Source organism: Molothrus aeneus, chromosome 6 (genome assembly GCF_037042795.1).
Source record: "Molothrus aeneus isolate 106 chromosome 6, BPBGC_Maene_1.0, whole genome shotgun sequence".
Taxonomy (NCBI): Eukaryota; Metazoa; Chordata; class Aves; order Passeriformes; family Icteridae; genus Molothrus; species Molothrus aeneus.
Genome location: NC_089651.1, coordinates 18,821,738 through 18,849,653, shown reverse-complemented (window position 1 = coordinate 18,849,653; position 27,916 = coordinate 18,821,738). Strand labels below are relative to the sequence as shown.

General features: G+C 36.8%; 1 protein-coding gene across 6 annotated transcripts in view; it reads right to left on the bottom strand.

Annotated features, from left to right (window-relative positions):
- Positions 1–524: 524 nt before the first annotated feature.
- PPP6R3 (protein phosphatase 6 regulatory subunit 3) overlaps positions 525–27,916 on the bottom strand; it is a 50,822-nt gene continuing 23,430 nt past the window's right edge. Inside the window, exons 4-25 of one of the 6 annotated variants that reach the window (XR_010783869.1) lie at positions 27,391–27,528; positions 26,763–26,828; positions 25,782–25,894; positions 25,200–25,313; positions 24,399–24,528; positions 23,173–23,325; positions 21,134–21,283; positions 20,583–20,647; positions 18,000–18,115; positions 17,523–17,608; positions 16,230–16,316; positions 14,540–14,637; positions 12,531–12,585; positions 11,734–11,864; positions 10,986–11,104; positions 9,503–9,656; positions 8,324–8,430; positions 7,237–7,387; positions 4,413–4,430; positions 3,966–4,088; positions 2,783–2,904; positions 525–1,993 (exon numbers count right to left, since the gene is read on the bottom strand). Coding sequence is in view for 4 of the 6 variants with exons in the window: in XM_066552760.1 (XP_066408857.1) it covers positions 1,942–1,993; positions 3,966–4,088; positions 4,413–4,430; positions 7,237–7,387; positions 8,324–8,430; positions 9,503–9,656; positions 10,986–11,104; positions 11,734–11,864; positions 12,531–12,585; positions 14,540–14,637; positions 16,230–16,316; positions 17,523–17,608; positions 18,000–18,115; positions 20,583–20,647; positions 21,134–21,283; positions 23,173–23,325; positions 24,399–24,528; positions 25,200–25,313; positions 25,782–25,894; positions 26,763–26,828; positions 27,391–27,528 (2,226 nt within the window). In the remaining 2 variants the exon portion in view is untranslated. Of the gene's footprint in view, positions 1,994–2,782; positions 2,905–3,965; positions 4,089–4,412; positions 4,431–4,856; positions 5,049–7,236; positions 7,388–8,323; positions 8,431–9,502; positions 9,657–10,985; positions 11,105–11,733; positions 11,865–12,530; positions 12,586–14,539; positions 14,638–16,229; positions 16,317–17,522; positions 17,609–17,999; positions 18,116–20,582; positions 20,648–21,133; positions 21,284–23,172; positions 23,326–24,398; positions 24,529–25,199; positions 25,314–25,781; positions 25,895–26,762; positions 26,829–27,390; positions 27,529–27,916 lie in introns of those variants that run through there. The other 5 variants (XM_066552760.1, XM_066552762.1, XR_010783870.1 and 2 more) reach the window with 5 other exon arrangements.

The window sequence follows — 27,916 nt, the reverse complement described above, 5'->3', positions numbered from 1 at the left end:
ACAGGGCCCAGATGCAATTTCATTTACTGTGTTCTCCAGTTTTCAGGGCTACAGAGCTAAATAAATCAACTTTTTAGCAAGGGACAAACAGTTCCACTGGAAAGGACACAAGTTTTTCTCCTTAAAAAGCATCAAACTTATGCAAACCAACTGGCTGTTTGCCTGAATTTGGAACTTGTACTTGACTCCAATTCATGTGTCAAAATGAGCAGTTTTGTTTCCAAAGCTGCTTGTTCAGTGACAGATCAAAGTGACAAGAGGACAGCTGCCAACCTTAAAGCTAACGCACAAAATGGTTTTGGTCAAGCTGATCTGAAAGTAATTCTGAACTGATAAAGAAAACTTAGAAACTGACTGGATTCCATCATTTATAAAGTACAAATAAAAGTTTGTTAATAGTTACCAATTCCACTTATGATATTGTGGTTTTACCCCTTCATTTTCACACAACTGATCACTTGGCAAAAACTTCTCAGGACAAGTGTACTGAACCTTGCCAAAAATGCAAAAGAGAAAGCAATAAGGGCAGTGACATACATGTGGGTTTTTTATTTCTGTATGCAATGTAATGTTTAGGCACGTTGTTTGGGACGCCTTCTAAAAGAAATCATTGGCCATTGTTTAGAATATCCTTTTGGCTTTAAATACTGGTCAGGAAAACAAATGATGTAAAAAATAAATGAATATGACTATTACAGAAACAAAAATGGTTTTGCGTCTGAAAGTGCAGGAGTATTTTAACCCTTTCACCAGACAATGTGGCAATATACAGTATATTGCTTCTGTTTGTTTGAGAAGGCTGTTGGAATTTTACACTGACATAGAAAATTATAAATTACACAGAATTAGTTTCCATAATCACTATATATATACACAAACCAGCTGTGAAAAAACTGGTTCAGAACATACAAATGAAAGCCTCACACAGATCAGTACAGTGAAATTACCAATTAACATGCTCTGCTGCCAGAATTTGTATTAAAAACACTATTTACTTTTAAAATGCAGGTACTGTAATTACATTAGCAGCATGAGCATTTCTTTTACTTGACTTGTCTAAAAGGATTATAGCGTTTTAAATACGCAGATTGTTCTGAAATGTTCCATTGTATAATGCTTGGTATTAAACTAAATCTTGGTGAACTGTTTAAAGGCAGGTGAACCACTTAAACACAACAAGCCATGTGCACTCCAAATATTCTAGTGTTTCACCTGGAAGGTATTGTTTCAAGCAAACTAGACTCAACAGAACATATGGCTTTACAGTAACATCAATTTGTCAACTAAGCTGTTGCAATAAATACTTAAAATCTCTACCAATAGACTTACATTTTTTGATCTGTTTAGAACAATACAGAAAACAATTACCAATTAAAAAACCTGTTGTAAAATGTTGAACACCAAAAAATTCTTATTTAAATCACTTTTGTAAGCTAAACCAACCAAAATAACATTTATAGGGCATTTCAGTTTCAGAAAAAACATGAATTTTCTTTTTCTTTTTTACAAGGTGAAAAATGTAAGAAAACTGCTAAATACTTTGGTCACACTAATCGTCAAATAGTTATGTCTCAAATACATTAGATTTTTGTATTCACTTTTTTATAAAACTATTCTTACAGCCATTTTAACTATAGTAACACTACTGTCATCATTACATGGGTAGCAGGATCTTATTTCACAGGCCCCCTGTTATTTAGAACAATACAATATAAACATACGCAAAAATTATTGGTATTTCTCAATGTGCAATATTTTTACACTTATGAATTTCTGTACAATGTCTTAAAATCTAGAATATAAATGTTGCTGGTCCTGATTCCTTGCGAAATTAGTGCAGCAGTGACTGGCTTCAACAGGGTCTAGATGATATCCTCAAGAAATACTCAAACACCTGGACATCAGTTCTTTCTCTTCAGCCAAGGCCGTGAACATCACATATCATACAGGGCCATTAACAGATGCCTCTCCTAAATGGGTGTGTTGATCAGTCCTAAGAGGCCAAAAAAAAGAGATGTAAGCATACAAAAAAGGTCAAAGCAAATTCAAGTAGGTGCAATAAAAACCAAGCCAAACACTAAGAACCCTGGATCCTGTGTGGCAAAACCCATGAAGCGAAGGAAGGAAACATGTGCTAATAACATGCTCATCCCAATTATCTTCTGCAGTCCAGCATTTCTGAAGTCCTTATTTCCTAATTAGGCATAGCACTCAATTAACTGAGCACACCACTGAAGAATGTGTGGTCTTCATTAACTGATCTAATAAGTGATCTCTGGAGATGTGGTATTCAGAATTACTAATAAGGAGCACATTTCTGATACTTATCCAAATCTTATTCTGAGGCAAAATGTGATACCAGGAGTATTTAAGGTTGCACTGGAAAGCCAGCAACTAAGACACAACAGGAGAAAACAACAGCATCTTTAAAAATTGCTTTAGTTATTAATCTAATCTACAAAGAGCCTTTCACAAATACTTTGAATGTCAATCCATTAGGATGAAATGTTCATGAAGTATGGAGAAAAATGGAAAGCAAATCTACAAGAGTGAAAACAGTAATAGTATATACATTTCTAGATAAAAGTTTAGTGTAAACATGGGCTCAGTTGCTCTGGACTGGCACAAAGAGATCAAACCAATGCATGAGGACATCAAAAATATGCAAGCAACAGAGGCAAAAAAAATCTCAACTTCCATTCAATGCAAGTCTGTGGAATACATCTGAAGATTCTCTAAAAGAATGCAAATATTGCTTGAAACTACAGATGAGGAAAGTTACCTGTAACTCCTGTTCTCTGATGGTGGACATCACAGAGAAGCCACTCTGGGGTCCGTGCTCTACATGCACATGACCAGCAGAAGCCCCCTAGCTAAGTCTTTGGCTGCTAAGCTCTAAAAACACTTTTTAAAAAACATATGTAAACATTAGAGAAAAGACAGACAGCACTAGACAAAAGCAAACACTTTTTAGAGAAACTTGGAAGGTAAGAAACAAATGCTGCATGGACAGGAAGTGTGACAGTCTGCACAACCATCACTCACTTATTAACTGTCCAGGAAAAAAGTCTATGACAGAACAGGGCTCCTAGCAGAGATTACTCCTGCTAGCCACCAGCCAGAGACCTACCTAGGGGACTCCTTCCACTAGTCATACATACATGGAGCCCCAAAAGCACCATTAGGCTTATCTTGGGTATTAATTCTGTGCTTAGGAGGATCTACTGCAACAGCCACCTTTAGAGAAAGTTCTAAGCTTTGCTGAAGCCAGCAGGATTCAGTGAAAGGAGTTCCTTGAGATTTCACACAACTTAAAGGCAATCTAGCAAACTGCTAGCTCTGAGAACCCTTTGCCTGTTCAGACAAGCATTTTTACTCAAAAGATAACCTAGCACCCAAGGACTTTTTCCCTACAATATAATGCTTGTCAACATGAAAAAAAATTGTTGTTTTGATAAAGACAGCATCTCTAGGAGATGCGAAAGAGTTTTTGGGTCTCCCACTTTAAGTATACAGGGTTGCTTTATTCTGACTGGAATCCCCTTCTTGATCAAGTTTGAGATTTATGCAGAGCAGGAAGTTAGAAGAAAGAAGCTAGTTAAATACTGGCTCATAAATAAGTCTTAAAAAACAGAATCTAAATTTGTCAAACACATTTACACCTTTTTAATCTATCTAGAGTACAATGAGAACACACAGTAAAGTTCTGCGAATCAATTCACTATTCGAACTTGGTAACATTGTCACAGAACAGAATGGGGATATTTACAACTCCCTGCAAGAAAAAAACATCTTTGATGACTCGAGTCTTAGAAACAACTGAAAATCCAACTTGTGAGAATTTAGTAAAATAAAAGCAAGCACATTTTTAGACTGAGCTAAACTCAATCTCTTTAAATCAATCCTGTTAGAAAAGCACACAAACTGCTATTTAGAGAATTGAAAACAGCCTTGAATACAGTTACCTCTGTTCTGGACTGCTGTTAGTAGGCTGAAGACCTGAAGGGACCTCTTCTGCAACCTCTGTATTCTCTTCTACTACATATTTACAAGAAGGATCCTGCGAGGTAGTCAATTTTCCTTCCTCACTTAAAAAACAAAACAAAACAAAAGCAAGTTATTATTTAATGCATTTGACGTTTATTTATAGGGAATTTCAGGCAACAGGAGAAAACTGAGACGGGTCCATATTTCACATGCAAATGGATTTTAAGTTATGATTGCAATATGAAGATCAAGCACATGGCTCTAGACTTCACAAACACCTAAGGATGCACTGGTGCTTACATCCATTAAAACTTGACTGGATAAAAGGGCAGGAAACACAGTGATTGCAAATAAGATCAGAAAGGAAAAAAGGAATGTATGTAATGCCTGAAATGATAACAATCACGAGCCTTTACTATACATACCGATAGGATTTCAACACTCTGAAGCCAGAAGAATGCAAAAATGGAAGAAAGTATAAAAGAAATTCAAGATTCCCTCAGAAACCGGCATTAATAAAGTCTGTCCATGAAACATAGCAGCAAAATCATTAACTCATCACTGTCTTACATAATAAACTCCCTAGTAACTCCACAGTGAATACCATGTATGGTTTATGGGGTACAAACACTGCAGCCCAATCTACTTCACAAACTTCCTCTTGTAGACAAAAACAAAGTTCAGTGAAAAAGCTCTACACTCACACTATGTAAGACAGTACCATGTAACCAGGCAGCCTCAAAAGTCATTAGTGAACAAATCTTCTGGTTTGCCTCTAAACCCAAACTTTTCTGCCTCTCTATTCCACACTCTTCCACCTCAATCACACCATTATGAGCAAACTAAAATACAAATTTGAGCATATATACCTGCAAGAGATAGTTATAAAGAAGCTCTGAAGTAGACAAACATCAATCTTATACCTCTGTAGCAACAAATCTATTTATTCAAGAAGTGCCAATCTCCTCTGCTGGTTTTCTTCCTATTCTCACAGTTCTCCTTTCCATGGATCCTTTAAATTTCAATGAATCCTTCTCTTTTCTCCTTCTATCCTGCAGAGCCTGCAAAAATACTGTCTTTTGCATTGCAATCTCTCACCAAGTTTTCCCCATCTAATCTCCCCATCTCAGTTGCCTTGATACTCTTCGCATTCCTTCCAAATAAAATACTTGTCACCATCACCACTGAAAGTGATGTCCTAGGTTTTTTTATTTTTTAAAGAGGCAGTCTCTGCTGGCATTCTTCCTACTTGTTCTCCACTCTGAACTAAGTTCAGAAATCACATTTTTGTCCTTTGCAGCTTTCCACAAATTAACTATGGCGCTTATAAATCCCCTCAATGTTGACTTCAACACCATCAATTTTCTATTGACAGAAACCTAGATAAAGCTGAAGTCTGGAAGCATCCACTTTGAAAGGCAAACAGGCCAGAGTAGGACTTTCCCTCACTACTCTAACTATCCCTTACTTTACATACCTTTTCCCAGCAAGCTGGTTTAAAAAAATGCCACTTGAGTATTGACTCACTATGAAGCTGCACATGTCTATCAGAGTAGAACAGTCCTGACATTTAAGGCCTCATCTTTGAGCCCCCTTGTATCTTCCTTTGACATTTCCCTTCCAAATCAAGATCCAAGAAGTTCTCAATATACAATAAGCCAGAGTGCCTGGTAATCTCATCTGGGCTCCGTTTCCCATAAAAGATTGGACCAGATAAACTTTCAAGGTCTCTTCTGACTGGGGCAATTCTATGATATTGCATCCCTTTGCACCTCTAGGTCCTTTTAACTACAGTTCAAGCAGGTAATTCCATGAAGGGAGGCAGGAACTGTCACCAGATGCTGCCTCCTCATGTTAGTTTTTGCACTAGTATCACAAGTCACACAACCTGAAAGTGCATGTAAGCTAAACTAGTTTAAGGAGAAGTTTAAAGACACAATGGATAACTAAACCAAATTTGTGAACATCTAAGAGTGAAGGCCATGTAAAAGCATTGTGCAAAAGACAACAAACTGGAGAGCAGACACATCATTTACTACATCAGCAATGCACTATGGATGGCTTCATGTGACATCAATCTGCACGGAGTCCCAACACCTCTCTAAAGTGCTGTGGTTCACTGCTGTATCACTGCCATTTGATTTAGAAGCACCATGCAGTCACAAATTTCCTCTCCTCTGTGCTGAAAAACCATCAGAAGTTAAGTCACTCAGATAACCAAAAGGATGGAATAAAGAGTGGTGGAAAGCTGCTTGGTTTTCAAGGTCTGTTCATTTTGGATAGTTCAGGAATTATCTCCTACTTCTAATGAAGTAAATTAATTTAAACTATAGGCAGTGCAAAGAGTAACACTGGAAAAGTTTCTTATACTGGAATTGACTCGGGGTTGGCTTTTTTAAGCAATTTCCAAGACATACTGACAATTTCTTTTTAGTATTTAAAGCTAGAATAGAAACAGATACTAGAAAGTTGTTCTAGAAGAACGAGAAGAGGGTTGCATGTCAAAATGCTCTAGCAGTGTGTTCCAATTTGTCAACATCAGGGTGGAGCCAGAATGTGTCAGTTTCAATAAAAGCAAAATTTTGGCATGTCGTATTGTTTGTAGCCTGTTTCCCTACATAAAGATTAAACAAAAGCACATAATACTAAACAAAAAGCACTTGATCATTAAATCTGAGCTCACAATATCTTAGTAGATGGCATGGAGTAGACAACACTGAAATGTGCTTTATTCTCATAAAAGGATCACAGTGTTGATATAATATTCAATTTGACCATTTTGCAAGACACTTATTCCTGAATCTCTGTATCAGAAGACAGCAAAATTAAGAAGTTGTTCTCCCAGTTATTCTAGAATTCCATGTGCCACCTGTAGTCCAGAGGAGATTTAACACCATTGTGCATACCACCAACAGTGATCTCCCCAAGTGTCTGATGAGCTACACTCAAAAGCAGTGCCTGACTGGCCTTCAACTTCTGCTTCCATCCTCCTGGATGAGAAGAATGGAATTCCAATCCAAATCTAAGAATTCTGTGCAAAATTTTAAAAGCTTAGTTTTGATGTGCAATGTTAGAAGAACTGTACATGAAAAATGCACAATAAGGTGCATCAGGGACAAACTGAGTCAGTCTTTTGCTAATAACCTTGCACTGAAACTACGGCTTGATAAGTAAATTATCACTTAAAGTCTCTTTGATGATACAGTGTTCCATCAACATGGTGGGAAGACAATAAACAGGCATTCTTACCTTTTGAAAACAGCAGTTTCAGTTTTAGCATCTACAGTTAGGCTCAGTGTCTCCTTCATGCTGCCATTCATGACTGTCTCGGTTACCTTGTCTGCATTTTCCACATCATCCTCTCCATCTGAGCTGGCCTCCATAGCAACACTTCCTGGGGCTGCAAGTAGCAATAGAAGCAATTTAGCATATGGCTGGTTATGTTTCTATCTCATGTGCAAGCACATAAGCCAATATATCAAGAATGGTATTTCTGCAGCTTTGCATATTGAATTCTTCTTTACAGAGCATGTCACCTTTCTGCAAGTGCAGCAGAGAGAGCATGAGTATTACTTACAGAGGGTTTAAGGAAAAGCCACAGTCTCTAGCTTTTTTAATTTTGACTGACAGTGGTTACTGCAACAGTTTTGCCTCAACAACGCCTTAGTAGGATTATGGTGACCAATTATTTTTCTGTACAGTCAAAATCATGACAAGTCTACACAGCACAAATTTGACTTTAAGCTTCTGAGTACTGACAAATCTTTGGGATGTTAAGTGTGTCTGGACTTCTCACCTGCACTTCTTGCTCCCTCTGGTAATAACAGATATAAAAAAAGCTCATAAAAATATTTTTGTCCTTTTACCAGTTCATACATGTAGGACAATCAATTAGGGCATGCACAGTGAAGGTGGCTTTAGAAAGGAATGAGCAGGAAGGAGAAATTTGAACACACTGAGGCTACTGGCCTATTGCCACACAGATCAAGACTGGAAGCTACCATTCTTTTTGGGCATCAGCTCAGCCAAATGCTGACACAAGTGAGAAGATTCTCTAACAGAACAAACTTACAAACTTTGTTTCTTTGTAATGCTTTTCTGTTCATGATGTGCAAACTTTTTAGCGGGATCAGTAACCCCGGCTCTTGTTTTAAATTGGAAACTATTTTAAATAGTTTATAAATTCTTTGAAAAGTTACTTTTAATAACCATCAGAACAGCAGCAGAGCCAGAGAGGAGTCTAAACCTAAAATTTGGAAGTCCATTGAGATTTTTCTTATGTGCAACTCTTATGAACAAGCCATTTGCGTTTGGAAATGCAGTGCAGCTTACTTACTCTCTAGCTGTGTTGTATGAGTAGTTGCATTTGCACTCAATGGATCACCTGGATCTGTGTTTGTTTCCATTTCCACAGGAGAATTGCTTCTTAAGGAGTCTTTTGAGCTTCAAATAAAATAAAAAAACTTCAGAAACATTTCTGAGTAGCAAAATGAAGTGTTCTTAAAACAGTATTAGTTCTCTATGAAAGCTGTAAGGCCTAGAATTATACTGAAACTGAATTAAGCAAGTTTCTCCTAAGAGTGCTGGAAAGACATGCTAAATAGAAGTTTAGTAATGCAAAATGCACCAGAACTGAGCTGAGGGTGTTAGATGGTAATCTCATTTTCACTTGATTTTGCTACATTACAACTAGTGGACATGTCCCTGGTAACTGAGGCATACAGGTAATCACCAGCTCCTTGCAGTGTTTCCAAATATTTTTAACTGGTTTGCTAAATGCATTTTTCCAATTTGATAGTTCCCTGTTGAAACTGCCAGTGCAGTCATGAACCACTACAAAAGTGATTTCACTACTTAATTTTATATACAGTACAGCTATACAAATTTTTCATTTTTAAGGAACTCAGATGACAAGATTTGGTCACTAAAAAAACATGTCACCATTTACAGAATGTATCTTCTATCCAGTAATAGACAACTTCAAGTCTTCATTTTCTAGGCCCTTAATTTGATTATCAATTTATCTGCCTCAATCATGAAACAACACAATTTTATGTTGGAAAAAAAAAATCATACTTTTATATCTGAGCTGTTTTGATGCCCAGACAGAAAGTCAAAAGCCAAATATATAAAAGCAAAGTCTTCCAATATGAGAAGGAATTAGTTCCTGACTGCCAATATTTGGCAACTCAAAATTTACATCTATGTAATTAGGTACATACGCAAGACTTCAGCAGAGTGTAGAGTTCAATCCAGAAAAAGAACAGCATTATCTTGTGTGTTCTCAAAATCATGCAGAACTACCTGACCTATTTATCACAGCTGCATAACAATATGAAATTTAAAAACCCAAAACACTAGTACCCACCCAACCCGGAAAGGGAGATCACACAGACACATGCTGCTGGAACACACAACACTCTTCAGACACTTTACATACACCAGCAACACAGGCTTGCGCAGAGAGGGACACAGCAAGAAAAGCAAACTCACCCTGAATAACTGACATTCTTACCTCAAAGAAGATGTGAAGTCAGAAAAGGAAGCCCAGCCAGTTTCTTTAGCTGGCACAGGTGCTTCAGTACTCCATACAGCAGAGCCAACAGAATCCAGACTGGCACCATGTGCAGTCTCCATGGGTACATCAAAGTTCGCTGACCAGTTAGGTGCTGAAAAACCATCACCAGGGTCATTAGGAACAAATTTCTTTAAAGAACATGAGTGCACATATGCCTAACACTGATTCCCTCTATGTACATTTCATAAAGAGAAGCAAGATTCATAACTATAGACTTGAAAGCACATGCAGAAAAATCCTGTACATCCTGTTAAAAAATTAATGTATTCCCTAAAAGGAAAATTCTGCTAGTAAGGCAGAATTTTAAGATCAGTAATTCAGAGTACTCTGCTAAAAAAAAAAAGTTTATCTGAAAACAAAACTAATAAAACATATTCAATCACAAGTACAATCCTGCTTTATCCTTTAAATTAACCTCAATATTTGTTACCATTTTTTGAACTAATTTCTATAATAATGAAAACCACAAAAGTTTTTATCCCTTTTTCAATTTCTTCAAATAATTTCTCATGCACTAAGACCACTGCTAAATTTCAGAAAAAATTAAGGCTTTTTACAACTTAAAATATTTATTGATATTGTAAATTTGGGAGCAACTGTGAATAGCATCTAATTTAGGATAGGTCAATTCAAAAAACTTCACCTACCCAAGGGAAACATGTTTTTCATTAACACTTACATACAAAAAAACAGGCTGAAAAGGAAGCTCTGACTAGCAATTAGAAATTCCAACCCAGGCAGATATGGGAGGAGACCCACATGGATCAAAACTTGTTTGACACACAGATGCCAACGACACCAATCTGACAAAAGAAAAGAAAACCCTTAACTTTTCCTTCTAATTTAATTCCTTACAGTCTAGATAAACACAGGGCTTTTACCTACAGACATTGCCAGTTTAACAAAAGCCAGTTTAGTCTGACTTGAATGTGAAAACTTTTCAACCTATTACATCAGTTAAGATTCCACATAAGAGTCTCCTGATGTGTATCTTTCACTCACATTTGAGACCAGAACAATGCAAGTTCACTGATCTTCAGAGGGGAAGTCTTTTAAAAGAACATTGTTAGACAAAAAGCTGGTCTGAAAGGCTTCCAGTAAAAATACCATCTTTTGGGTTTGGATAGCAACATATCAGGTTTTTGTAGGCACTCAATATTAATAACCGTGCATTTAATCCTCCCCTTTCTGACTACTCCTCCTTTTTTAACTCTTGAAGAGTAGAAATATGAATTTTAAAGAGAGTAAGTAATTTAAGACATGTAAGGAATTCAAATTTCTCAATATGCGCATGCTCTGTGGCAAGTGGGAAACACTAAGACAGTTGGAATAAAAGCAGTCAACAAGGAAACTCCTACAAAATCAGACTGCTAGATCTAACAATTTCCTATAACCCAAAGCACCAGAAAAAACTACATACGTTCACTTAAGTCTACTTCCATTTTGTCCTCTGTATTGGTGTGGGATTCGAACAAGTCTTGTTTAGTTCCATCCTCTTCTTCAGAATCTGTACTTTCTTCACTGTCTGTACTGCCCGAGCTACAAATACAGAGAGACAGTTTACATTCTGGTTTTAGTGTAACACCCTGGGCACAATGAAATACTGCAGAGTTGCAGGCTAGAGTAAATTACAATTATTTCTGAAAGATTACTTGAGGTATAATTTTTAGCTCTTAGTATTCCCCTCATTCCTCTCTCAAAAAAACAAGGTTTAAGATTTTTCACTTGATCACATGAAGAGGCATTCAGTAGATATTGAGGGAGGCTGCACAGCCCTGAGTTTTGGGGCCTAGATGCTCCTTCCACTCAATGCATTTCCTTTGTTCACAGCCATACTGGTACTGTAATGAGGACAGCAAGGTCTAATAGAGGTGTGGAGCTGGGCTGCCTTGTCCAAAGCAAGGACAGCCAGTTTAAAAGCAGAAGGAAAGAATATACAGGAGGGGAAAAAAAACCAAAATCAACAAGCTATGAAAGCCAAAGTGCACCTTCTGCAAATTATGGCTGGAAAACAAATCACTAGGGCCACATGCCCACTCATTTCTCCACAGAATGGAAATACCTAGTTATGCTGGACAGTCTGCACTAACAAACAGACTGAACCAGAGGACAGGTGTATTACTGCAGGCTCACTACACTGCTGTGTGGATGAGAAACACCCTTCTCACCTGGAACGCCTCTGGGACTCCGGTGCAAATGCAATATGTTTTTCTTCCCAAATGTCTTCTTCATCAGAGCCACCATCATCAAACTGCTGTATCCGCTCCTTACAGCATGCCTCAAACAAGGCTATATTGCCCTAAATACAGCCAAAGTATAAAATCCATATTACATTAGTAAACATCTTGAAAATACATGACTATCCTGAAGAGAATCTAAAGCATTTCTCTAAAAGCAGCAGAAAACCAGAATGTCTTAATTTAAAGCTTGTCAAGAAAATACACAGTGCTGCTTGTTTTACTTGGCTAGTAACAAGCTGAGTGGACTAAAGAACACTTAGGAGCTTCCATCATGTTTAAAAATGGGATGTGGGAGTGACCCCAAAGAACTTTCCAGACAACCAGAGCACAAAGTACTCCAGCTTTATTTTCTGTAGTGGGGGGTCATTTTAGCTCAACCAACAAATAATACTGAGGTTCAGAGACTCTTTCCTATCACTACAATCTCACTGAAGATTTAAATAGTTTCTACTCATAAAACACAAGTGCACAATATGCACAAATCAGATCTAAGCCCAATCTTAAACCCAGTTATACAAATTAGAAGCAATTCTGCTTAATACTGATCAGAAAGAACAATAGTGTCTTCCACTTAGCAAATCTCATGATATGAGAATAAAGCAGGGTAATTATTTTCCAGTGATTTCCACATAAAAGGAATAAATATAATCATTGCCAAAACTTTGAGGTCATGCCAAAGCTTAAAAGACAGTAATTTTTCTGATAATACTGGAACACATACTTACACTTTCATTTGTATTGAGGGTAAAGTTGATGTCTGAAACCCGATCAAAAGAAACACTACAAGAAAAAAAGAAATGTACTCAGTAAAACAGGACTTTCTATTGTGACATGAAGACATTTAATTTCTGTTTGGTTTCTTAAATTCAAATAATCCAAAAATAGAAGATAAAAGACAGTCTCCAACACAAAATACTCAAAATTACACACCAAGGAGACCTGGCATTCCTGTGATTTTTTTTTAACTGTTAAACATTTTTAACAAGAACACAGAACATTGCCATCTACAGTTAGGTGTATGCAACAAGTCTAAACAAGCATAACTGATATTATATACCCAAATCTCAAATACTGTATAGCTATGCACTGGAGAAAACCTAGACCTAAAGAATGCCTAACCTGACTATGCTCTACGATGATATACTTCAAAATCCTGCAAATATCTGCATCTTCAGTTCTTATATATTTTAACTGAATTCATCCTTCTATCAAAGGACCCTTTCAACAGGAAGGAGTAAAATGGAAAATATTATCAAGTTCTGTTTCCTAACAAAAGAACCTCACAAATATTTTTTTAACCAATCACTGAAATATTTTCCCAAACATAACACTATATATTAGGCTTGACACATCTTTACATATCAGAAGAGTTCATATGTTCTTCATCTAGCCATGAGTGCATTCAGCAGAGGACACATGACTCCTCTAATATTCATTGCATTCCCAAGTAAGGAAAAAGATAAGTGGTCTGAAGGAACCTAAGTTGTGAGTGTGACTGTATTACTGCATGATGCTATGCAGGTACCTTAGAGTGTGATTGATTCTTGCATAGAAGGCATAACTTCAAAGTAACGTCACCTCAACTTAATTCAACTCCTACATCATCAGTGTACCTGTCACAAGTCTTGAGACCTCTTTATGTAAGTAGTCATGTTCTTTCTACCAAGAGAACGGACTTCCAAAGGCACGAACTTAAAGGAATTCCAATTCCTATCCTTCCCAAAATCCACTTACTTCTAACAAAGTTAAGGAGCTTACTTCATCTTACTGTGTTACTTCATCTATCATATCTTAATCTCTAATCTCACCAGGTTCTGTGGTGTAAAAAAGCAGCAATGTTTCTTGGATGGAAGACACAAGCTTCAGTCAGACATCACTTACTAAACATGTCTTATAGTAGAGCACTGAGATTATTATAAAAACACCCTTCTAAAAACCATCTTGAAGTAATGCTTTTTATTCCTACCTTCATGTTCTGGCATCCCAAATAATGAAATCTTATAAAAACAACGATAAAATTTACCACCTGCAACAACCCCTATTCTCCCCTTTTCCCTTTAATGCATCAATTTACTTACAAAGAAAGATACCAGCTTTTCTGAGGGGTGTTTTCTGTTGTGTGCTGGCTTTTGTTTAGTTTGGGTTTTTTTTAACCTGACCAAGACTGTTCTTCTTTCCTCATCTTTCACTAACACTATTTGTAGAAATGAGTCTTAACTGCCTTGACCTTATAAACAAAGGTAGATTTACAATGCCCTTCCTTACTCTCCCCTACAGAAAAATACACTCAGAGACATGCTGTTCCTGTCATCCTTTCCAGGAAAACTCACAAGTAGAGCTATTCATCGGGTCATCAGTAGGGGAAAAAACCCACTTTGAGACAGACAGAAAGTGAAAGTGACCCAAACAATGTTAGGTCAACAGACAGCCATAGCTGTCTGTTAAAAACCCTCTGTTAAAAACCAGAGTTATAATTCAGTTTTTTGTTCACAAGCACAGTGTTCTCAACACTGGCCCAACCAGAAGATTAGAAAAAGAAGAGAAGCTGCTGCTTTCCTCTCTTCAAGTAGGCTTCTATCAATGCACACAGATGGCACAAAAAAGACAGGACTGATTGGCAACTGCTTCACATCAGTAAATGCTTGTACTTATCACCAGGAAAACCACAGCCAAAAACACAGTCAGAAAGAAAGTCACAAGACTATAGCCAAATTCAGTGTAGTGTTATACTCACTTGCCAATGTCATCTTGATCAGCAAACTTCTCATCGTTGAAGCCAAACTGGTCAATAAAATTGGACGTCATTTGTTGCATCTGATAATCAGAAAAGGCCTGGCAACCCCAGGACCAACGACAGTGATATAATGATTCTACTAATACTCTAAAATCTATTTGCCCATTTTGCTTCAAAGAAATAAAAGTCTATCTAAACTAAACATAAAAGGACAGGAAAAAGATTTGTCTTAACCTCTGAATTTTGAAACATAGCATCAACTACAACCCTACTCACATTTACTGATTTGAAAGCCAATCTAACAGCTTTCAGTAAAGAAGTTACATCTGTTAACATTAACCAGCACCTTTCCAAATGCGCCCCAAAGAAACAGAGAAACAACACTATATAAAAGAAAAAGCTGTCTTTGCTCAAAATAACATGAAGTTATAAATAGTAAGAACCAGAAAAATGAACTATATATAGATACTAAAGCATAGTTGCATAGTTATTATGCAGGTATCACTAGCAAAATCAGTCTCAGGTACACACACCAGCAGCATCTATTAAATATTAGAAGAATGAAACATCGAACATTTTACATTTCAGTGCAGTGTCACTGACACAACTGTGCTGGTTTTTTAAATAAAGATGAGTGTCAACTGCCAGCAGATCAGTATATACACTAAGGTACATGTGGGCATCACCTGTCCCTAACAATAGCTTTTGTCTCTTATTTCCCAGGACTATCATTAAATTATAAATTACTACACATCCTCTAGGGACTTTTAATAACGTTATTTCCATGTGTAAAGTCAGCCAATGCCAAGATATTCTAGGAAATAAAGCTGTCATGTCAACTCTTGGTGTCTTGCCCAGGTAGCTGAGGGGACACAGTATGGTGGTAAAATCGAACAAAGTGAATATGGAAAGAAAACAAAAGAACGATCAAAAAACCCCAAGTTTAGATTAAGGCATTATGAAAATTGAAGGAAAAAGAAAATATATATAAAAGGAGGAGGTATACAGCAAGACAAACTTGAAAGAAGCAGCACTGGACCATCTGCATTTCTCCAGATTAACTACCTGGAACTGCTGGGATTGCCTAGGCACAGCAGGTCACTAAGGGGATGCATGAAAAGCACAGAGACATTAGAAGATCTTACTTTCTCACTAAAGCTGCTAAAGATAGCACCCAACTTATCAAGTTTTTGTACAGGTGCACCTTATAGGTACAAAAACACTTAATCAGATAAAAATGCATCAGATTCTTTAAGATTGAGCCACCACCCACAATTCAAACTTAGACAAGCAATTACTTATTATAAAAACAATAGAAAATGCATAAACCACAAAAGCCAGTATTAGATTAGGTAGTTACTACACAGCTGTTAGTGTGATCTGAAAGATTTTGGTTAGTAACCCCGACAAATAATGCATCTAAAGCATCTGATTCCATCTAAGTGATCTATTGGCAATCTTATGCCACAAGACTCTCACTCTTTCACTACCAGCAAAAGAATTCAAAGAGATGCTTTTGAGTCTGGTAAGACACAGTTGTGTGCATGCACACATGTCTAGGTTTTAATTTAAACTTTCTAGATTTATATTTGCTTGTGAGAGAAAATAAAAGTTCCACTGCTTTTTAAAAAATTACTTAATTTACTTTTACGGAAAGATCAACTTAAGCTGTTAAAAGAATTCAACTCACCTGCTGCAAAGAAGAATCCTGTGAGAACCCAGTTTCTTTAAAGTCTATTTCATCATCACTGGAAGAATGAATGTGGCAGGTAGTAACCTAGATAAATAAATTGGGTCATTGGCAGAGTAGATAATGCACCTGTTTGTTTCAGATAAAAGAAATTGTTTTAATGCTTTGTCTTTCTATCCTGTTGAAAACTGCGGAGTTTGGAGTTTGGAGGTAAGTTTTTGATTAAGTTTTACTGTACTTCCAAATACATCAAGTACCTCCAAGCACATGGTTATGTATCTAAAGAGCCAATTAGTGCCATTTTGCATAAGCCTAAAATTCTTCCTCTTGACATGATCCTTCTTTTGGTCTTGACCAAGACATAGTTTCTACCAAGAGGAAAAATAACATTCATCTGCAAGCCCTACACACTTCTTCACATTCACAGGCTCAAGAAAAAATGCCTTATGTACATCTTTTAGTCCTGTTCACAAGTTGCACAGTTTCAGATGAATTTCCTATTGCTTCTATTGACACCTGTTAACACCTTGCTCCAGTTAATATTTATGCTGAAATAGTGAATTCAACAATTAATTATAGTCCAAATAACAGAAGACTAGCAGAATTAATGAAGCCACATGCAAAGCACACATTCCTGGAGAAGTCACATAAAGTAAAATTCACTAATTCATCTGATGACATCAGAAACTGCCTCTGCTTATTAAAGTCTCCAAGTGATTGCTCTTAGACTATTTTTAACATGATTACACAAACCTCTGCTACTTGAGTTCAGTGTTTTTCCAAAAGTGTAACAGCTACAACTGCATGCAGAAGAAATGTGGCAGGTGCACAACAGTGAGCAAAGTTATTTAAGCAAGGTCAGTCACACAGGCAGTGGAGTGCAAGTAGCAGTCTTCTGTTAAACTTGTACTGGGTCATTTACATCCTAGAGAAAGCAATCAACACCAGCTCCTGCACTTTTAGTTCATACTCTTAAGCAGACTGGAGTTTTCAAGGACATGACCTTGAAGAGGTAAAGAAATCCTCCTCCTTGCAGATTGCCTGGCATTAGCTACACTAGGTAATGAGCCAGTTAGCTATTACAAGCTGATCATCTGCATTATGCCTGCACAAATATTAATGATACGGTTTTAGTTGAAAAGTAAACTAAAGAATTACCAGTTCCATAACTCAGCAACTAGAAGGACTCCTTAAAAGTACACTAGATACTGGAAGACTGATAGTGCTGACGACAAAAAGAAACTGTCCAAGTAAAGCAGCAGTAATTTTCATATCTTACCCATCACTACTTACCAGATCCACTGTATTCCTCTTGTTGGTTTCTCCTAAAGAATTTGTGCAGAATGTTTCCCATCGCTCTCTCACCTCCTCAGGAAGTTCTAGCACAGGAAACAAAACACCAAACCAATTAGAAACTATCAACAATGAAGCATCACTTGATTTTCAAGTATTTTTTTCTGCACTACCAAAAACACTGGTAAGAACATATACATCCTCCTAAACCCATAAATGTAACTCCATCTAGCAAACAAGTCCAAATCAAGCAGATCACTACCTCTCTGCATCTATTTCAGGGAGCTTTAACACTGTTTGAAATGAAAATACTTAAGCATTTGTTTAAGGATGACTGCTTTAAATGCAATACTTCAGAAGTAATCCAGTTCTTTTCTTATTTAATCCAACAGCTGCCTTCTAATTTAAGTTTGCTTAATATCCTCAGCATTTGATAATGAAAGCCCTGAAGATAAAGTCAGGACCATGAATGAATACCTTTGATGAGCTGCTGGACTAGTGTGCTGTTTGGCCCCTTATCTGTGCTGTGCACAATGCAGTTTGCTATCCTTGTCAGGTGACCCATGTAGCCATGTCTTCTTCCTCCTTCAGCCCTGCAAGAGACCAAGAGTTCATGTGCTGCACTCACAGCAACTCCGATACCGTGTGTTGTAGAACACTGCCAGAGTCAAGATGGTACACAAGACAATAAACTGGGGTTCTTAAGTTAGACTTGCATCCTAAAACCACAGGTTCACAAAAATATTTAAGAATTTAAGGGATCAACTGGTTTGACTTCACTGAGCCAGTTTAGGAGAGTTAACAAGCACATGAAGTACCAAGAAGCATGTACAAGTGTTTGTACTGCTTCTGTGTGTGTGTGTGTGTAGAAAGCAAAATGCACACAAAATAATCTAAATGCATTAGCAAAATAATGACAGAATTAGCAACTGATTCAGAGTTTTTAAGAAATTCCTGTAGCTGAGAGTATTTTGCAAAACCCAAAACCACCAAATATACCCTCAGAGCTTTCAGCCTATGATCAAAAGGGGAAAAGCTAATACTAAAGAATACTAAAGCATTCTTAAGTATGCTTTAGTATTTCAGGGCTTCTTGGCATACCCATTTACGTTAGGGTCATTGCTTTCCTGAAATTTAGGAACAACATTTGCATGCCTACCAAAGCTAAAATTACAAAGCCATTTAAATATTTCACACAGAACTGCTCTGCACAAACAGGAATTACCAGATGTTAGAGTAGTGCTCTGAACACCTACTGCCAGTTGGAACCATTCTAAATCTGAACAAATAGCAATAATGAGAGATCCAGCTTGAACTGATTCTCTAGCATTTGGCAGCAAGCCAACCAAACTTTTGCTGGATCAATTTATGATTTTGTGTTTCAAACAAAAACCAAGAAAGACCCCCTCACCCAGCTAGACAAACCTCCCATGACCAAAATCTTTGTAAAGTGACAGCAGCTCATGAAATACCTTATGTTATGCAAACACAGATCACATGATTTTATTTTCCACTATCATCATCTAACATATGAGGGAACTGAAATTATGTTATGTCTATGCAAGATATCACGAATAAAATACTACAGTGTTTACAGCTTGCTTAGGTAACAAGCACATTCAAAATAAGCAGCACATGATAACAGCAAAGGTTATCGTTTCTAATACAGGATATTACATAGAGCACTTTTATTTGACAAACTAGACAGACTTGACATTGCCTAGCCAGAAATTCTGGAATACAACTGTATCTTTTGTGAGCAAATGCTTATTCATCCCAGCAAACCAAACCACTTTTACTATGTCAGATTTTTACCAGCAGAAAGCAGTCACCCTTAAGCTTCTAGAGCTGTTTGAAATACCATTAAGTGATAGAATACAAATGGACTAAAAAAATACCCATTTCCTGAAACAGCTAAGCTAAAAGTACCCTCAAAGCTTTATCTTTTACAGCTGGAGCCACAACTCAACAAAACTGGATAAAGGATGAATTAATTATAAGCTTGTTTCCAGATAAAATCACTACCTTAGGTTTGAAACACTATTTTCTTCATTAGTATTCTCAAACCTGAGACTAAATATTTAATTAAATCATTCATATGGTAAGCACTGGACCACGAACAGTCTTACCTAAGTAAAAATTAAGTTTTGGGTTGGAATTACAGAGAAAACTTTTCATATTTCTCTCCTATGAGAATCTAATTGCCAGTGAAGTTGGCAATTCTCTATAATCTCAGGAGAATTGATATAAAATGGAAGACACTTAGGAGAGCATGTCTTTTACAGTTAAATTTAGCACATTCCTTTTTCTATTATCCCCCTCTTCACCATCCTTATTTCCAGGTCAGTTACATTAGCCATATATTTACTATCTGATTCACTTCAGATATGAACGTTTTCACGAGTGGAACAGTCTCAACACTCCATCAAACCAGCAGCACTACCCCAGTTAGTCAATTCAATATTTTGACAGGTCAGAACTAACATTTACTGTTCAGTACCTCCAGAGCTAAAATTATTCGGCCTTCATGAGAACATTTTACCACCTCAGGTGACAACTGAGGATTTTTTTTTCCTGCTACAAAACCAGTTTCTAATATACTATATTAGCTACTTGAAGCTTACATCCTTTCAAACACATAATTTTAGAAGGTATTCTAATTGCTGAGGAATTCACTTTTACTATTTAGGAGTCTGATGCTTCCCAGATGTGATATGCTTTGATGTGTTCACAAGTAATTCCCAACCGCTTGCTGGGGGAAAGTACCTCCTGTCCCCTCAACACTTAGAGTATGTTTATTTTTTTACTCAAACATGGGTAAACTTTAGAGATCATAGTAATATCTTATACATGGCAAGAATGACAATTCTTGTGCTCCCAAATGGCCACAGGAAAAATAATTACAATGCTAGCAAAAAGTACAAGAGAAAGGTTTAACTCAAATATTAACATACAAATGATTTTAGACTAGCTAGATCACTTCTGAATTGGTTATACGTTCATTTCAAAACTCAAGTCTTATTTAGACAATTGCAGGAAATGAGGAAACTAATTACTCACTGTTTCTTCTCATTCATCTCCCATGCTTCAAGTATTCTTTCTATTAATTGGCACTTAAGGAAGAGCTGTCAAAAAAGCAAAATATGCTTAGCAGCAGTAAAATGTAACACTATGCATTTTACAGTTGATACTGAAGTCTGCAACACTTTTAATTTCACATTCAGGATATATACTTTCATTAAAGGGTTGAAACTCCAGCAGTCAGATCACAACCAGAAACCTAAAAGATAAACCCCTATTAATTCTACTCCTCTAAGTGCTGAGTTGTTGTAGTAGCATAAAGCTACTGAAATAGCGATTTTAAGCCTTAAAAATAGGAAGAACTTCAGGGGAAATTAATACTTGCAGCTCTTCACCATGCTCACTTTGGAGCAACAAAAAAAAAATCTTCTCTATTGGCAGTTTCAGGTTTAATACCCTGAATTAACATTTTAAATAAAACTAGAAAGACTGTTGTTCATTCTATACATTAAGTAGAAAGGGGTGTATTTTATGTAAAATTAACTGCATGAAAACAGGAAAATTCAGGAGACTTGCAAAACACAACTTACATGCTTCAGTAAGAGATTGTCCCCACTGGAATCCTGATCTGTAATTGTGCCATTTTCTGTGTTTTCAAGAGGACTTGCAAGAATCAATGCAATACAGATTTCTACTTGAGTATGCAAAAAGTTATTCCACGTATACTTAAAAAACATGTCCTGAAAAACAAATTCACCAAGGTTTACACAAACCAAGACCTTTTCATTAAACATAACCAACAGTCTCACCCAGCTAATCACTTGAATGTCTACATTGGAAGAAATCTTTTAAGTTTTACACTAAGTATTATTGTACAAGAAAAGGTTTGTGACCCACAAAACCAGTAACTTTTGTGCTTGCCATTTTTTGAATGCAAAGAATACTATACTGGATCAGAACAAGAATGCAACTAACTGGATTTATGGCAGGGGTCACAAGTAATGCACTTTCAGACTATGAAGACAGGGAGAAATAATGCTCCCTACTTACATTCCTTCTGCCAGCTGCAGCCCAGAAGTGTTATTTATGACCCTAGAAGTCCTTGATTTTTTTGAGTTCACTTAACTTCCTAGTACCTACAATACCCTTTTATAAATGTGCCCCTCACTTCAGTGAGATTCCTTATGAAATTGTATCTACCTGTTTCAAACCCATCATCATCCACCACCTCATCTAGAAACAGTTTAAGATTATTAGCAAAGTACAAGACAAATACTAAGGTTGAAATGCAAAAACCAGCATCCATTTAGTCAAGTTCTGGCTCCTCCACATTTTTTTCTCTTAAACACAAGTAAGATTTTCATCAAGCCTAGCTATTTTAGGCTACTCACGGCAAAATTCAAATGATTGGTGTCACTGGTAAAATGTAGTGAGTTCTGGAAATATGTGCAGTGATTGGAACAGTATTGAACAATTTTAGTCTCATTCAAAGTGCAGCTAAAGGTCTTCAATCTCTCTTCAGTCCTAATGACATTCACCCATAACTTTTCTTAAGTCAAGTCTGCCCAGTAAAACATGTGCTGTTTCAGCAAACAGCATGAAGCACTGAGGTTTCCATGGCTACAATTACTTTTTTCCTTCTGTAAAACCTGCAACAGGAAAGTGTGTTCAAACCTCACTCAATACAATTCACACAATAATCTATTTACAAGAACATGCAAGCATTCATAGTGTGTATGCTCCCTTAGACAATGGATCTAGGAAAAACTGCAGCTACAGTGAAGTCAGCTATTTGTGTAAAAGTTGGTACCTGTCCACAAACCCAATTGTGAAGAAAATTTGAGATGAAAACATTTGAATCACACTGTAATAATCAGTCACAGGAAAAAGGGGTTTTGGACTAAAATCAGGGAAGAGAAGGTATTTACACTTTAGGCTTGCAACTTCCAACTTACAAGTTTACATATTGGTATTCAGTAACTAGCTTAAGTTCTACATTATTTAAGTTATTTTTAAATCAACCAACATTTGGGTGAACTGAAACACAAAGAATACATCTGCCATAGTGGAAGTATGAGGTAGGAAGTACTCAAAAGTACATGTTCACATCAGCAAAAAGCAATGAGTTAGGTAACTGAGTTTGGTAACTGAGTTTGGTGTACACCACCTTGCTTTGACGTCTGAAGGAGTACAAGCTACCAAGCAGAACTGTTCCTTTACAGGACTGCTGAGATACCATTTTGTAGGCCATATATTAAGTGAGAAAAAAAGGCTTTGAGGGAACAACTTAGGGAAAAAATGAAAATAGCAATGAAGCCTTGAACATGGCTGAAAACTCAAGAACATCCAGTTGAAAATAAGCTTATTAAGAAAACCACTTTATGTATTTATGAAGGTGCACCAAGTAAGAACCATTCAAGTGGTCAGAAGGAAACACTTCCCTCAGACAGATTAACAGTAAAATCCAGTATTAAAAGTTCTTAAACCAAGCAACAGACATCACAATACAAAGGTGCTGAAAAGTTAGGCTGGAAAATAAGTTAGACTGGAAAATTATCTACAGAGTCAGAAAAAGCAGACAAGATCTTAACAGCAATCCATAAAAATGAAGACAGCATAAAGTTCTTACCAGTATGACTCCTATGCTGTTAAGTTCTATAAGCTCCTGATTCACACTGCTTGTATTTGTCTGTAAAAGGCTAGATATTAATCTAATCACATTTAAACGTGTGTTTCCTACAGGTGGATCCAGTACACCCCAGGTTGTCTTCATGACGCTTTTCTGAAAAAGAAAAAAGTTTAATACATAAATCCCTTCAAATACCTTTTAGAAATTCAGCTTATCAATTCTACATACAATAGCTGAGCAGTGCTTAAAAATAGATGCATTTAGTCCTTAAGCAACTGTCTTACTTTCATCCTGCAAAAACCTCCTATTTTTAATTCCAAATACTGTAGCTTATTTTAATTCCACAGACAGGAAACACATGAAACCAGTCACATGAAAGCTACAACTCGGTAAAAAAATGATTGCTAACTATAGACAGGTTCTCAACGTAGATGAAGTCTACTCAACCTTGACAGGAATTACAAGATAGTTCCTCAGAAATAATTCTCACTCAGTCTAGCTAAATTCTACATTACTACAATGTACACAGAACAGCTAGGTGGACAGTATAAATACATTATAATGCCTCAGCAACCCTAGCTCCATATATTTAAAAACAATTTCACGTTCATTTCCCTGTTAAAATCTGCAGCACCCAGTTCAGGGCGCAGTGCTCCAACTGAAATTCTGCTAGTGAAAATGTGAGTAGAAAATACAAATGGATCACAGGTAAACCCCCTATTTATACATTCTTTTTATCTTTGGCAAGAGCATGACAGAGTTAAATTGCTTAAATCAATTAAAAAGCCCAAGGAATTTAACATGCCTAGGGTGCAGAGATATGACATGGACGTAATCTACTTGGGTCCTGGGTAAGTCAAGAGAATTGCATGAGCCTAATGTGGGCCATTCCAAAGTTCCAAACAACTGCAGCATCTATAGTCCATATTTCCTATCCAGACTGCATTTTCAAGTACAAAATATACAGCAAATCTCTTTTTGCTGCTTTTCGGAAGAAGTAACTGCTCCAAGGTTACTTTGCTAATTAAACCAAGTTTGTGCTGGAAAAGCACAAAGCATTGCTGTTCATTATTACTGCTGGCCTGAGCCAAAGCTCACAACAGGCTAGGAAGTAGCCTGGGTGCTTGCCTGAAAGTTGTCAGGGTTTTGTTTATTATAATCTGCCTAAAACAGACACATGGTTAAGTTTTGCTTCAATTAATTTGTTAACACAAGATTTCACTTACTTTTGGAGGCTCAAGTAGGAGCTCATGGAAGGATGAAAGTCGTGCTTTTATGGCTTCTAAAACACTTTTGTTGACAGAATATGTGGAATTGCTCATGCCTGGAGGACAGATCTCTATATGACCTTCAAATCTAAAATGCACATAAGAAAAATTTGATAATTAGTACCAAAACTAGGTGTAAAACATCTCTGAGGTATGTAACAGTTCTGAAAGGATGTGAAAACAACAAAGAGGTAAAAAATGTAAAAACCTAGGGTTACACACACATAAAAATTAAGTGTAACATAATGGTTGAACAAGAGATTTTCTCAAACACTAGCCCTGGTATTTCTAGGTTTATTGTGCTTGAAATCCTCAAAATAGTTTTGAGATTAAAAATTACATTTTAATTTGTTTTATTGAAGCAGATAAAGAGTTTCATTTGTCTATCTGAAACAACGTAAGTTGAATGTACCAGAGAGATCTGTTCAGCAGTTTTCTCCAAATTAAGTTGCAATAATACTACAAGTAACTTTTGAAAAGTCAATATTCAGTCACTGCACTATACCTATTTACTCGATTCCCTGTATCCAGAAACCAAGTGATGAAATGTATTTAATCTGATCTGCCTATTGGTACTCACACTAGAAAAAGCTGCAGAAAGACCAGTCATTTGGTGAAAGTGTAGTAATGCCAACCACAATCACCTGATTTGCATTTTTACTCCTTCAGCTACAACAGGTCACAGAAGTGGTTTGGTCACAAGCACAAGGAAGGCATTTGCTACTGCAGGAATAAACAAAGTGAAATAATAACACTTACGTCTGTCGTCTTGTCTCAAGTAAGGTCAATAGGATTTGGATTGCACTGACAATTGCAGATTCATTTTTTTCTTTATGAAAAATATTAGACAGAAGCTGCTCTATGATTTCTTGTCTGAAAAGAAAAGCATTGGTAACAGATGAAACCACTTCAGGATACAGCTGTTAGCAGAAATAACTCCCATTTGCCCACATAAAAAAAGGGAAAATTAAATACAAGAGAATCTTTTCTGGCAGAAACATACAGTTAGATTAACTTAAAACAAGCAACAGAACAAAGCTGAAGTTTCCCATATTTAGTCTGCACAGTATCAAGCTGACCTCCACACATAAGATACCATTCAATTGGGCAGCACAGAAAATAACTTAATTAGACAACTTCTCTTCTACACTCCCCACTAGAAAATCCTCCAGGTGTCCTCTGCATACTTGCCAAGTTATTTTTCATTAGACAAACAAAAGACAGGTAGTCAAGAAAATTAACCTGAAATGAGCTTGCCATTTCTGAAGGCTTTCAAGGTCAAAAGTTAAAAACTAGTTTCTTACAAAGTGAGAATAAAATCAAAAATTCAAACCAACTTACTTCTCTAAACTTGCAAGCAGTGGATCTGGTTCTGAACTGTTCTGTACTTGTAGCATCTGGTCTCTGCTTAGACGAATAATTTCACAGAGTGACTGTGATGCATTTGAATGCCTCTGAAACAGAAAACAGCACTTTGAACTACAAGAATAACAACATGCTGGACTCTAATTCTTCAGTTTAAAAAGGTGAAAATTTCAACATGAACAAGAGCTCTCCTACCCACAAAACATTCAGGCAGTTAGCTTTATGTCCTAATTGACCCTTAACAAAACAAAAACAAAACAAAAACAAAAATCTTGAAGCATGAGGCAAGAATCTATTTCCAACATGAAGGTGGCAAAACATAAGAGCTGAATCTTCCAACAACTTCAAGTATGCCTAAGGCCTTGATATGGATCTCAAAAAGGAGGCAGGGAGGTGGACAAAACCACATAACCTTCCTCAAACCACACTTAATACAGAAATCAGCTTACTGAAAAAAGCAAGCAGAAAACAGTAAAACTAAAAGTTCTAACAGTATGTTGTACAGCTGAACAGATAGACCCAGGGGGGTGCCAGTGATGCCTTAAGTTTTAGCTTTTATATTTTTCAGATCCTGTACTGCATTAGTGTATAACTGAACTTCATATAGAGTGTTAGCAAGCTCTCTTCACAGTATGGTCAGACAAAATACTTCCAGGCCTGAGAACCAAGGTCACTATCACAGCCTCAGGTCTGAAAAGTATAAACAAAAATGAACTGAGGGGAGAAGAAAACCAGGGCAATGTGATTTCATTACCTGAAGCTATAATTGGACAATTAACCTCTGATATGCAAATAGACTAAACTTAGATCTGTCTGAGAAAACTCCTGTCCATCTTGGGTGTAGCCTCTGCAAGGCTCCTGCACTGCCCAAGCTGTATCTGTGCAAGGCCTTTAATAAACACCCACTTTATTCTCTAACTCTATCTAGCCTCTGTCCAAGGCAGCAGCAGCACTTACATCTTCATCTTGAGATGGGTGTACGATCTCCACAAGCCGCTGGATAATTCTCTCCTCATTCAGCCACTGTAAAAATGTTTGTGGACGTTAATAAGAATTTCTCCCAAGTGAATTAATTAAATGAACTCATGAAAGTGCAAGTAGCCTTTTGACAACTGCCACAAGTCATAATGTCAATACTTCTAAATAAGGACTAACAGTAATTCAGAAAAAAGAAAAAGTAAAATCAGCATTTCTTAGCCACAGTAAAAAAGAAAATCTTAGGTTAATGTCAACAAACTTTGATGCCAAAGTGTGTTTGGTAAGGTTCAAAACAATTTAAAAATTGCATCTGTCAGATGTAAGTTAGATACCAAAGACTGGGGAACAGACCAGCCACTCAGGTTCTAAGTTGTCCCCTGCAGCAGTGGGGTTTTACTGGAAAAATATTGGCAGCTCAAAAAAAAAAAAACCAAAAAAACCCCAAAACCAAGAACAAACAAACAAAAAACCAAAAACCCACAAACAAACAAAACCTCACACGTCTAATTTCAGCATATTCAAGAAATAAACTTAGCAAAGCCAGGAGAAGTTAAGCCAGCTTCAAGTTCACACATGTCAGACAAAAGTTCTGCGATATTTTACTCACATTTAGCACTTCTTGCCGGGGCTGTGGAGGTTCTATGCAAGTCAGTAGCCTGAGCAACAAGTCCATGATAGCAGAGGTCCCTATGTGCTTAATAATGAGGTCTACAAAATCATGCTTCCTCTTTAAAAAATCTACAATCTGGAAATGAAAAAGCAAGCTTATATTTGCTTCATATATTTTACATGATAAATTACACCAATCACTTTTCATTTCACTCTCCTATCAAACTGACAAAATAGATGAGAACTTCTTAAACACCTCTGCCACTTAAAGCCTGCAGTACAAGACAAGATAAAATAAAACCCAGGCACAGGGCAGATCCATAGTACATGCAGCATGTCCTGAGTCTCCTCTCAAACCCAACTTGCTGACCATAACCTACTTATAATCCAAAGCAGAGTCAGGTTTTCTTTTTGATATGAATCAGTCTCACCTCTGCTTAATGGGCAAAGCTCAACAGAGCAAAACTCTTAATACAAACAGTACCTCAGGTTTGAGAGTCAAATCATTGCAGATGTTTGCAGTA